The 12,907-nt window shown below is 37.4% G+C and overlaps 1 protein-coding gene across 1 annotated transcript in view; it reads left to right on the top strand.

The window, feature by feature from the left end:
* The first annotated feature begins 600 nt into the window (after window positions 1-600).
* Window positions 601-12,907, top strand: part of OPRM1 (opioid receptor mu 1) — a 92,572-nt gene continuing 80,265 nt past the window's right edge. The window contains exon 1 of the mRNA XM_021937720.2: window positions 601-940. Within this exon, the coding sequence (XP_021793412.1) occupies window positions 651-940 (290 nt within the window). The 5' untranslated portion in view covers window positions 601-650. The remainder of the gene's footprint in view (window positions 941-12,907) is intronic.

Here is a 12,907-nt window from a genome sequence, read left to right as displayed (position 1 = left end):
GATGTTGGCAACTGAGGCAACAAGGACTGCAAAACAAGATTGTGTGTCCCCTATTCCCAAATGATCAAAATTGGCAATAGGGATGGAAGAGCATTGGGGTTTTAGGGTTGTTAGGGTTTCGTCAAGCCAGTGTATTCCCTGCCAGATTTGAAGGAGAAAAAGGCACTGGAAAATGGAGTGATGTTAGCCCCCTTTCTTATTTTTCACTGCTGCCAAAAACTAACTCTATCTCTCTCCCCAACCCTTCTCTCCATCTCCCTCCCTTAGATGTGTTTGCACAGAAGAGTGCCCAGTGAAGAGACCGACTCCTTGGATCGCTTTGCGCAAAATCCACCCCTTTTCTCTCCTCCCTCCCTTCCAGCCTCCGAATCCCGCATGGCCCTCCCTCCCCTCCCGCAGCGGTGCGTGGCTGGGGATGAGCCGCTGTGAACTACTAAGGTGGGAGGGGGCTACAGGCAGAGGAGAATGTCAGATGCTCAGCTCGGTCCCCTCCGCCTGACGCTCCTCTCTGTGTCAGCCAGAACTGGTTTCTGTAAGAAATAGCAGGAGCTGTGGCAGCGGCGAAAGGAAGCCACTGAGGCGCTTGGAACCGAAAAGTCCCGGTGCTCCTGGCTACCTCGCACCGCGGTGCCCGGCCGGCCGTCAGTACCATGGACAGCAGCGCTGTCCCCACGAACGCCAGCAATTGCACTGATGCCTTGGCGCACTCAAGTTGCTCCCCAGCACCCAGCCCCGGTTCCTGGGTCAACTTGTCCCACTTAGATGGCAACCTGTCCGACCCATGCGGTCCGAACCGCACCGACCGGGGCGGGAGAGACAGCCTGTGCCCTCCGACCGGCAGTCCCTCCATGATCACGGCCATCACCATCATGGCCCTCTACTCCATCGTGTGCGTGGTGGGGCTCTTCGGAAACTTCCTGGTCATGTATGTGATTGTCAGGTAAGGAAAGCACCAGGGCTCCGAGCGGAGGGTTCAGCGGCTCAAGGGAGTCCAAAGAGACACCTAACTCCCAAGGCTCACTGTTGGGCGGGAGGATGAAAGAGGGGAGGTAAACTGGGCGAACTCTGGAGGCTACCATGGACAGTGATAGCTATTTCTGTGAGAAAATCTACTTTTCTATTTTTTCAATTGATAAAGAAGTAATCCAAAATTTCAGGAGCAGAGAAGTTGCTTTGGTTAAAGCTACAAAGGTCTAGGGGTGGGGGGGAAGTTATAGGGTAGACTTAGAGCTCTTCCTTATACTGAGCAAAGAGGGCTCTTGGCAGAGTCCTACACTCAGTCCCTCTGCAGGAGCTATGGAAAGAGTAAGTTGTGAATAATGGGAGAGAAATTCTCGTTAGCTTTCCCAAATTTGGTTGGGGCTGTGGTGTGTGTGGGGGGGGAGGGGGGAGAAGTCTTCTCAGTTGTTTTGAGATGGACCTTGGCAACTTTCCTACTCCTGCTGGTTTAGTACTTCCCTGTACTACAACCCCACCCTTTCTTCTCCCCTACCATAGCAGCCCTTACCCGTATCTTCCTTTCATCCTGAGGCAACACTAGGTAGAGGAAGTTTCCCTAGCGTCTCTCCATGGTAGTTTTCCTCCTGTTATAACAAACATGACAGCTGTGTTGCCTAGACCAGTTTGCCATTGGTAGCTTCAGATCGCCTAAGTCACAAACTGCATCTGGAATGGGTAGGTTGGTTCAGGAAAACTGCAGGACATGGCTGTATTTCAATGCCTCCACAAGTTGGAGCTAATTAGGAGTGACCAAAAGCATCATAATTCCACATTAGAGACTGCAGAAACGCTTATACAGGAAGTTTTGATGGGTGCTCTAAACAAAGTGTTCTTATCAAGTAAAATTAATTCAAAAGAGTTGTGGTCCACTTTCTGTTTACCCAGATGTTCCAGGTATATTTGGCAGAGTGTGGAAGCTCTCAATATTGATTGAGATTGGTATTGATTGTGTTGCTGTTGATGTGTATATTCAAATATATATTCAAATACTATATGTGAATGTGAAATGCCATATATCTGTTTTTGTTAAAGAATATAAATATTTTAAGACTTTAAAATAGCTCCTAAATCGAGGGTTTTTTCTTTTTTAACCAGGGGTATGTGTATGTAGGTAACAAGGCATTTTCATATTTAGTTACAATATTTGTTTCACCTATTCAGCAAGTATTGCAGGTTTCAGTGGAGCTCTTAAATCATTTAACAATTGCTCTCCCCAGTATCGTTTCATTACCAAGGTGCTGCAAATTGCTTATAAGCAATTCTTTCTACTCATCTGTCTGATTTCTTTAATTAATGATTTTCAAAGAGTAAAGCTAATTTCCCTGATCTTTTGATGAGGAATAAGTATCGTCTGTAAGAAAAGAGCACCATCTACTGAGAGGAAGGCTAACAACAGAAGGAAAAATGTAAGAAGATCAATGGAATAATTTATTTTTAAAAACATTTACTTTAAGTAATTCAATACAATGATTCACATTAAAGATTAAAAGCCAAGTTTCATTCTGCAGTTATGACAATAAAAGTTATAATTAAAGGCCTACTTTGTGAAGAGAAAATATGTTTCTCATTTTTTCTAAAAGAAATTCATAAAATCATACACTAATCAAGCTAGAAGGGACTCTAGAGATTATCTATGCTAAGTAAATAAACTGAGGCACAGAAAATGTAAATGATTTTCTCCAAAAACAGATACTTCATTAATTCAGTGCCACTGAATCTCTCCTAGCTAACATAATTTTATGTTTATTGTGCTGGCAAATCATGATTTGAGTTAATTTGACTATTAGGTTGACAGAGTGGGTTGATACAGCAATAATAACTTGGGAATAACAAATTATCCCCAAATTCTGTATGAAATCCTGAAGGAAAAAAAGCATGAAACAAAAGTTACCAAAGCATCTAGGAATCCTGCCATCTGAAACATAATATTTTATTCCTTTTTATTGCTTCTTGGTATTTTCCTTCCTCATTTTTCTACACTTTAGTTTATGCTTTGCAATACAGAGAGGGCCAATAGAGTGGCAACTGGCTGTGAAATAAGCAGATTGGTCTTATTATTCCAGTGTAGATGTTGTTGGTTAGGTGAGTTGGTTTTAAAGGCATTACCTCTGGCCTCTTGTTGACTTGGAGAAACATGGTGACAGTGCATCTTACTGAGAACATGATATTATGCTTTATTCTTGGTACTGAAAGTTCTTACAAAATGCAGTACTATTTGAAAGGTCATCCCAAACACCCACCTGTGGCAGGGTGGGTTTTAATTGCAGGGTTAGGTAACCCTCTTGGAATGTGACTGTGAAACAGAAAAATGGGCAAGTTAGTGACAGATGAAGTGACAGGGAAGGCATCTGGGGATTGAACCAAGTATATCTATTTAGCCGAGAATATTTAACTGACTGTCTCCAGGCTGCAGTGTTTAAACTACAAAATGATCAGTTCAGGGATGTATTGTCCTTGCTAATAGGCTGGATATAATGTTGCATCTATTAAGCATTGAGGAGAAGTGCTCACTTCCTTCTCTATTTCAAATTCAACAAATACTATTGAATGATCAAGTAGCTGCAGTTTTCTGATTATATTAAGGTAATATTTATTAAGATGTTTTAGTCCATTGAGTGAATCATGAGACTCAGATGACTATGGCAACAACAACAACAAAAATAACTGCTAACACAGATGCTGTGATTAACTCTTTGGCTCTGTTTGTACCACCATCACCATCATCCCTTCATCAACAACATTATTAAGTAGTATAACTTAAATGAGATTCTTAAATAGGGCTGCTCTAAGGAATACAAGGGAGGAAAGAAGAAACTGTAATATGTTCTAAAGGTTTTACATCCAAATGTTAAGTCATAAAAATGTTATCAGTAACCATCACCTGAAAGCTTTTTTTGGTTTTAAAGAAAACTAATGCTTGCAGAATAACTTTATGAAAATTACCACAAAGATTTTAGAAAATATGATGAAAATATTACAAAAAGTAGCAACCACTTAAAATGGGATGATAGTGTTTCATTGTCAAGAACTGTAAAGAAAAAAATCAAAACGAAGAGTAACAGCAACCAGAGATGTTTCACTTTTTAAAAATATTTAATACCTGAACCAAACTATAGGATTACCCATAACTGCAAAAACTAATATAATCCCAGATGTGTTTATGTTGGCAGATTCTTTTTCCAAGGTTTGTTCATGTAGCTATGAACGTGGTATGTACAGACACTGTTGAAAAGTGGAGGGCTAGAAACTTTGAGATCTCTGTGGGCTGTGTAAACCATCCTTACAGTAAATTTCCAATGAAGAGTGCCAAGTAATAGTACTCTCATTTGTAAGACTATTTCTTAATGTGGTTAGATAAATTCCCAATATAACTAATTATCAGAGAAGAGCATTTAAATATGTGCAAGATGTTATTGTCATTTCTCCTTCCTAAGAAGTATTTCTGATTTTAGAAAAGTCCTGTGAGCTTATACTTGTTCTATATACCAAATATTTGATTCAGGTTTAAATTTAAAGATGATCAGTTATACTTGATTGGAACAGAAGTATAAACTTTTAAACTTAATCCAGATTTAGGTAGGTAGAAATTAGTGAATAATAACGTTTTATCTAATATAAGGATATATATATATATATATATGTATGTGTATATATATATAAATTCACACACACATACATATATATTTGAATCAATTTGAAAGCATATGTCACTAAATATGATCATTAGTAATTTTCATAAAATAAAAAGATAATAGTTTATTTAGAAAGCTCAAATACTAATAAAATTCACTTTTTTAAAACCCATAAAATATCCTAATTAGAGGATAGATTTTAAGTGGAAAACACTAAGTAAAATTCAGTTCTCAATTTAATGGCTTACATTAAAAAATACTAACTTAATTGCATGCCTTTCACTTAGTAAGGGGGAGCTCCTGGTACCTATTACAATTTGAATTTTAAGTGCTATTTTCCCTATAGATACTAATTCAGAGGAGAATAACTCTTCTTCTGTGTCTCCTAAACACACTAAATTGCTTTTACTTTCCTTGGTTGTAAGCTGTGTCTTTGTCATTTGCATGGCATTACCAATCGATGAGTTTTCTACATTCTTCTCTCTCTGTTTTCTTTCTTGAAAGGATGACCTATCTGATATTTCTTGAAACATCTCCAAAGATAAAAAAAATATAGAATTACAGAACAATTCTTCTGTTAAAGGATGGATGGATAGATAGATAGATAGACAGAGAGACAGATAGACTGAAACAGTTGAAGTCTCTTCTGTGCTCGCATTACCCTCCTTTCACTGAGACTACCACTACCATAAATTTAGTGGTGAGTATTCACATGCATGTTTTTAAACATTTACTACATATGGAAACACATATATATAGTAAATATATGGAAACACAAATACATAGTAAATGTTTTTGTATGTTTTTGTAACTTTTTATAATTGGTATCATATCATATGTTTAAGCTTAAATACATAATTTCCCAGTTACCCCAAGTTGTTATAGTTCCAGTAGGCCAGTGCTAGAAAATAGATGTCAAATAAAACCAACAAACATAAAAGAAAACAAACAAACATTGTGGCCATTAACTCTTCTGAGTACTTTTAACTGATCTTATTTTTAAACATGTGTTAAAAATTATTCATAAAAATTTATTTGCAAGCATTTTTCTAATCTAATTGTTTTAATTAATATTTAGGTATAAAAAACTCAGCTACTGCTGCAAAAAAATACCGGTTAATAAATTTAAATAGAGCACAATTTCTCTACTGCTAAGAAGAAAATAAAAGTAATTAATTGGTGTCTGTATGCATTCAAATAATAAATGCTGGCAATATTTATTTTGAGATTTTGAACATCTAATAGGATCCCTTACATATAAAAGTTGAAATATTATTTCTCCTAGGACTCTGTTTAAAGCAGTAATTGAAACAGATATTTTAAGCTCAGCAGCAAGAAAAAATAAGCTCATTTTGATAAATAACATACAACCATATGAGATTTTAAAATGTACTCGTGGTGGTCAGGCACTGTGGCTCTTATAAATGCCAGTACTTTGAGAGGTGGAGGCAGGTGGATCACCTGAGGTCAGGAGTTTGAGACCAGCCTGGGCAACATGGTGAAATGCTGTGTCTACTAAAAACACAAAAATTAGTTGGACCTGATGGCACATGCCTGTAATCCCAACTACTCTGGAGGCTGAGGCACAAGAATTGCTTGTACCCGGAGGCAGAGGCTGCGGTGAGCCGAGATCGCACCACTGCACTCCAGCCTGGGCGACACAGTGGGACTCTGACTCAAACAAAAAAATTGAAATAAAAAAAAAAGTACTAGGAGTAAGTACCAAGACTAAATGGTGCATGTCATTTTCAAATACAAGAATTTCATGTCTTTAATCCTCACTAAGTTTAATGTTTATCTAACTGAAATAATTGTCTGTGAGAGCAGTCTCTAAACTTGTTTTTAGACATAGACACTCATTTCAAGAACTTGGGACCCAATATATAAAACCCATCACAGAACAACTGTCCAGATGTAACCACATGTTGGGGCCAAGAGCGCTGCTCACCTTGCATCCCCATACCGCCCACCAGTGCTGTCCCCAAGGGACCACCACAGAATTTCTAGCGCTCCACCAGGCAAAATTTGAAAGCAACGGCTTTCGCGTTGTTTCATAGCCTTCTCGTGGCCATGTCACGTCCTTCACCTTGCCTTCCACCTCAGCCGCTGATATGACAGTCAGTTTTGCCCAAACATAACTGAGTAACACTTCATCTTGGCTGCATCAAAATCCCTTACTTTCCGCCCTAGGGCTTTTCTATTGGAGTAATTAGCCTCGGTAGGAATCAGCCTGGCACTCACAAAGGCACTATTTGGAAGTTCAGGGAAGTTCTCTTGACCAGGAAATGGAAGCCTGTGGACAAATACTGCCCTTGCTCCCCTCTCTCCTCAGTTGTACAATTCTGAGGTGCCAACTACAAGGCATGTCAGAAGGCCCTGCCCACGTTGTGACCGTCTCAAGCACATGCCTTGTTTTCCTCTTCCCTGGTTTACTCTTCAGGTTTCCCACTCCTTGCCAAGCAACCACTTTTCAAAATGGTTCACCTTCACACAAGGTCATATCTCACATTCTGCTGGATATCCTTCCTGTTCTTTTATAATTGGTGACTATATGTTAGCACAGAAAAATCTGGTTAATAAATAGAGCCCTTAGAGACCTATCAATAAAGGTTTTTTCTTAACTATCAAAAACTCATAAGAAAAATTCTAATAGGCAGCCCCAGTCAGAACTACCAAGAGAGTTCAGAAGCTAAGCTTTTCCTTCCATTTTTGTTCCTGCCTTGGGATTTAGGAAAGGCTTTTTGGGGTAAGTGTGGCTGAATGGAGAGAGAGTGGGCACCAGTCATGTCCAGTGCTCCGTTTACTTCTTGAGCTCAGGGTGATAGGAGCAGAATTGTCTGCGCCATGTAAAGGAAATAAAGCTTCCTGTGCCTTCTGGCGAACTATCTGAGGGTATAAAGAAACAAACAAACAAAAAAACCTACCACTCCCTTTTCCATTAATTTTATGTTATATAGTAACATTAAGAGTATCTTGTGATTAATTGAGCTCAAGAAAATTTCAGTCTTCAAAAGTGAGCTGAAGCATCAAATGCAAGAAATGTCATATACAAGAAGCATCATATACTGAGCTTGCCAAGCAACTCCTTTCTTTATCCATCCTTTCTTGTCTCAGGTAACTTTTTTTCTTTCCCATCCACTTCTCAGATATAAATTTAGAAAGGAAGAACAGCAAGGAAGAAACCTTGCTCTGGCTCAGGATCCCACGTGTCAGTTGTGGCTTGACTTCAAAGCACTGTGTGCCCCACTCTCCGTATCTGTAAAAATGTGCGAATCGGACTAAAAAAATCTTAAACCCTTTCTGGTACTAAAATGTCCTATGGCAACTTCAGTCACTATTAAGCGCATGTTTTTCCCAGCGATACAATCTCGAGGAAAAGAGTAATCATACACAAAACTGAACAATCGTGGTCGCCATGCCGAATACCACAGCCCTTTGGATTCTATATAAGCTCAAATAGATTCTGTCAAAGGGAGAAAGAGCGAGTGCGCACTAAACTGCCAGGTGTGGTGTTTATGATTAGGACAATAAGTGAAACAGAAAGTTACAGTCAAGCCTTTATTCACATGCTTCGAGAGTACAGGCAAGTGGTTAAATGGGAAAAGGTGCAACCCCACAATGTTTCATTCCTCCCACTCCCACCCCACAGAAGCCACCAGGTGAGCATAACATGTTTGAGCAGAAATGCAGGAAGGAGAGGGGAAAGTCATCTTCTCACTGCACAGGGAGCCCCAAGCAAAAGGTCCTGCTGTTTTGTGCACCCAAAGTACTTGTGTTAGAGAAGCTTTGTTCAGGCATGATTTATAGTGCTGTTGACCATGAGTTCAACGTTAGTGAATCAGCTATGTATCATATAAAGCGTCTTTAGACAGAAACACACATAAAACAAGGTTATATATGCATTAGCTGATGAAAGGGTATAAAGAAACAAACAAACAAAAAACCTACCACTCCCTTTTCCGTTAATTTTATGTTATATAGTAACATTAAGAGTATCTTGTGATTAATTGAGCTCAAGAAAATTTCAATCTTCAAAAGTGAGCTGAAGCACACCAGGCACCCAAGGGCCTGGGTGAGAGATGGGGAGAGACAAGGAATGAAAAACAGTGAGTCAGAGTATGTGCTGCCTCCTTAAGGGTTAGGAATGCGTAACGCCTAAGAGAGTGATTGGCAAAGGTGGGGCGTGGGCAAAATTCTTTCTCACACTCTCTCTCTCTCTCATTCTCTATATAGGAGATTGTTTTAATATCTGCCTTCAGATATTAGTCATATCCTGGATGTTGTATTCCAAGTCTGATGCAGAGGTTCCACCAAATCTAATCAAGTGAACCTTCGTAAATCAATGGATAAGGCTTTCCCATAAGATGAACTGTGTGATGGGTTTAAACGAGAGAGAGATCATTCTGTTCTGGATATAAGTTTCTGTCCAACCAAAATGTTGTTAAGTACAATTTTTGTTTGTTTGGTTTTTGCTTGTTTTAAATAATATGTTAGCTTATGCACTGTATATAAGTAGGTGTCTTTGTGTATTCAGGCTGCTATAACAAAGTACCATAGCCTGGGTGGCTTACAAACTACAGAAATTTACTCTTACAGTGCTGGAGGCTTGAGAAGTTCATGATGAAAGCACAAGCAGATTCTGCATTTGCTGAGGGCCCTCTTGCATAGACAGCTATCTTCTCCCCATGTCTTCACAAGGCAAAGAGGCAACGGAGCTCTCCAGGACCTCTTTCATAAGGGCATTAATTGCATTCATAATGGCTTTGCTCTCATGACTTAATCACCTCCCAAAGGCCCCACCTCCAAATACTATCACACTGGGGAATAGTTTTCAACATATGAATTTGAGGGGAACACATTCAGTTTCAGTAGGTGTCCTAAGTGATTCAAATATTAACCGCTCATATTCACTAAAAATCATTAGTGTGATTTAAATTAATGTTTAAGTAAATTAGGCCAACCTGATCCCTTCACTATCTTCCAATATGCTTCATATTTATCTCTTTTATACTGTTTTCTTTATTTTTCTTTCTCTCTGTTTACCCATAACATATCTCTCATTCTTTTCCTATCAAAATGTTTCTTGTTCTTCAAGTATCAGCTTAAATCTATCCTTCCTTAGAGCCTCTCCAAAGTACTCCTACAACAAATTTCCCTGCAATATAACCCAAAATACATGCAACCATTATTTTAAAAAATTATGCATTTTCTCATGGCCTTATAAAATGTCACTTGATAAAATTTAAAGACTTGAACTACATCTATCTCTCTATATTTAGGTAAGAAATCCAACATTCAAAGTTGACCAACACAACTGTATATCTTCAAAATACTGTACAATTCTAAGCATTTAGCAATTCAGATGTACCTCAAATTAAGTATAAAATCTAATTTAAATAATTTTCTCAATTCACTTTGTTCATGCATATTTAGCTTTTATCACTTGAGTCATGAAAAGTGTTCTGTACCGTAGATACATATTAGCAAATCATAAATTCATATACAAACACATGCATGTCTATATATGCTTATTCCTGAGTTTGCAAACTTTAAAAAGGGAATATATGGTTACTCTTATAATAAAAATGCAGAAAGTAAAATTTGAAGAAGTAAAAAAATAAAAAGTTAATATAGTCAATCCTCATTGTTCATGATAGTTATGTTCCATAAAGTCATTATGACTACAGAATTTGTGAATACTGAAGCTTTGCTTCTAGGGGATATATAGAGCTATGTTCCTGTGAGCCTCTGATTACAAAATTTTCATCAGCTGATGCATACATAACCTTGTTTTATGTGTGTTTCTGTCTAAAGATGCTTTATATGATACATAGCTGATTCACTAACGTTGAACTCATGGTCAGCAGCACTATAAATCATGCCTGAACAAAGCTTCTTTAACACAAGTACTTTCCTCATAAGCTACACCACAGTCTTCTTGGCTTAGGGACACTAAGTAGAACTTCCACACTATGTTTGAGACCATTTTAAACAGTGAAGCTGCCACCATCACCAACAACAAAAAAACACAGAAATGTGAAAAATGTGGCATTAAATAGATTGTGAAAAGGACACTTGTTTGTAGTACAAGCTGAAATAAGACAGCAGAGCATTGCCTTGTTTGGCCTTACCTGGGAACTTGCACAGAGAGCAACTCAAATTTTTTGCTGCTCTACACATGTCCACCTAGGTCCTCAAATGACTGCAAAAGTCAAGTATTATTTTGAGGGTAAATATTAGTAGATTTTAGTGAACAGGCCAATTTTCAAATACAGAATCCTCAAATAATGAGAATCAAAGGTATATAAATTGTTCCTCAAGGAGATATTTTTAAAACATTAGTAAAGAAGAAAATCAGGAAGCTATGTTCCATATTAAATATGGTAACAAATTCATGACATAATGACAAGTTGTATGTTTTGTTATAATCAGGTAGAATCGTTTGAAAACAAAATGGATTCCCGTATAACTCACTCATCAGTCACCAGATACCTAACCACATCACATGAATTAAAAATATACATAGCACATTGATTGATTTGCATATTTTGAACCATCCTTGCATCCCAGGGATAAATCCCACTTGGCTACGAGGAGTGATTTTTCTAATGTATTATTGAATTCTCTTTGCTAGTATTATGTTGAAGATTTTTGCATTACTATTCATCAGAGATATTAGCCTGTATTTTTCTTTCTTTGATATGTCTTTGGTTTTGGCATCAGGGTAATATTGACCTCACAGAATGAGTTTGGAAGTATTCCTTCCTCCTCTATTCCTTAGAATAGTTTGAATAAGAATGATATTAGTTCTTCTTCGAATGTTTGGTAGAATTCAGCAGTGTAGCCATCATGTCCTGGGCTTTTCTTTACTGGAAGACTTTTTATTATGGCTTAGATCTCACTACTTATTATTGATCTGTTCAGCTTTTGGTTTTCTTCCTGGTTCAATTTTGGTAGGTTGTATGTATATACTCAAAACAAAGGAAATTAGTGTATCAAAGAGATATCTGCACTTCTATGTTTGTTGCAGCAGCATTGTTTACAATAGCTAAGATTTGGAAGCAACCTAAGTGTCCATCAATAGATTAATGCATAAAGAAAATGTGCTACATAAACACAATGGTATACTATTCAGCCATTAAAAAGAATGAGATCCACTCATTTGCAACAACATGATGAAACTGCAGATTATGCTGTTAAGTGAAATACGCCAGGCAAGAAAGACAAACTTTGCGTGTTCTTACTTATTTGTATTATCTAAAAATCAAATCAATTGAATTCATAAACTTAGAGAGTAGAAGGATGGTGACCAGAGGCTGGAAAGGGTAGTGGGGACTGATAGGGGGTGGGAGGAGGTGAGGATGGCTAATGGGTACAAAAATATTAGAAAGAATAAATAAGACCTACTATCTGAAAGCACAAAAGAGTAACTATAATCAATAATAAGCTAATTGCACATTTTAAAATAACATAAAGAATGTAATTGGATTGTTTGTCACTCAAAGGATAACTGCTTGAGGGGGTGGATACCTCATTCCTCATGAATGTTTATTTCACATTGTCTGCATGTATCAAAACATTCCATGTACCCCGTAAATATATACACCTACTACATAGCCACAAAAAATACAAATAATTTTAAAATTAAAATATATATTAGCATGTTTTTTGCATATTGAAATAACATTTTCAAAACTAAATTGATTCCTGTATATTTCTAAAATAGAAATTTAAGTAAAATTATGATTATGTAATATAAGTATGTGAATGTCAAAATTATCCCTACAATGTAGAATTTCATCTGTCTGAAGTCTTAGGCTTTTATTTTCAGTAAAGCTCTAAAACACGGAAAGGAAACTTTTACTTAATAAGTAATAACCACGCTATAGCTATAAAATCACAACAATTACTTGAGATTTACAATTAGCAAATTTTGGAAAAAAATTTTAAGCCACAAAATCCTTACTCTAATTTTTGATAAACAACTAAAAAGGGCTCTGCCTACAACTGAATGACTCTAGGATTGTGAATTAGCCTGCTCCCTCCAAACCGAGAATGGTGAAAATGCACAAGTAAACTAGACATTCCATCTGGAAAATAAAATCCTATTTTATACCAAAGTAGTTTTATTAGCCAAAGTGAAATTTGGGTCTAAATGATTCTGAGGTGAGACTGTCATCTCATTTTACTAAGATGCACATAAGATCCATTCATTGCATGAAGAGTGATGACTTTGCTCAGTCTTTCCTATAAGAGTTACAAAGCATTTATGCAGC

The sequence above is a fragment of the Papio anubis genome, chromosome 6 (assembly GCF_008728515.1).
Source record: "Papio anubis isolate 15944 chromosome 6, Panubis1.0, whole genome shotgun sequence".
Lineage (NCBI taxonomy): Eukaryota > Metazoa > Chordata > Mammalia > Primates > Cercopithecidae > Papio > Papio anubis.
Note: the sequence above shows the minus strand (reverse complement) of the source record. Positions and strands in the feature narration are given on the sequence as shown.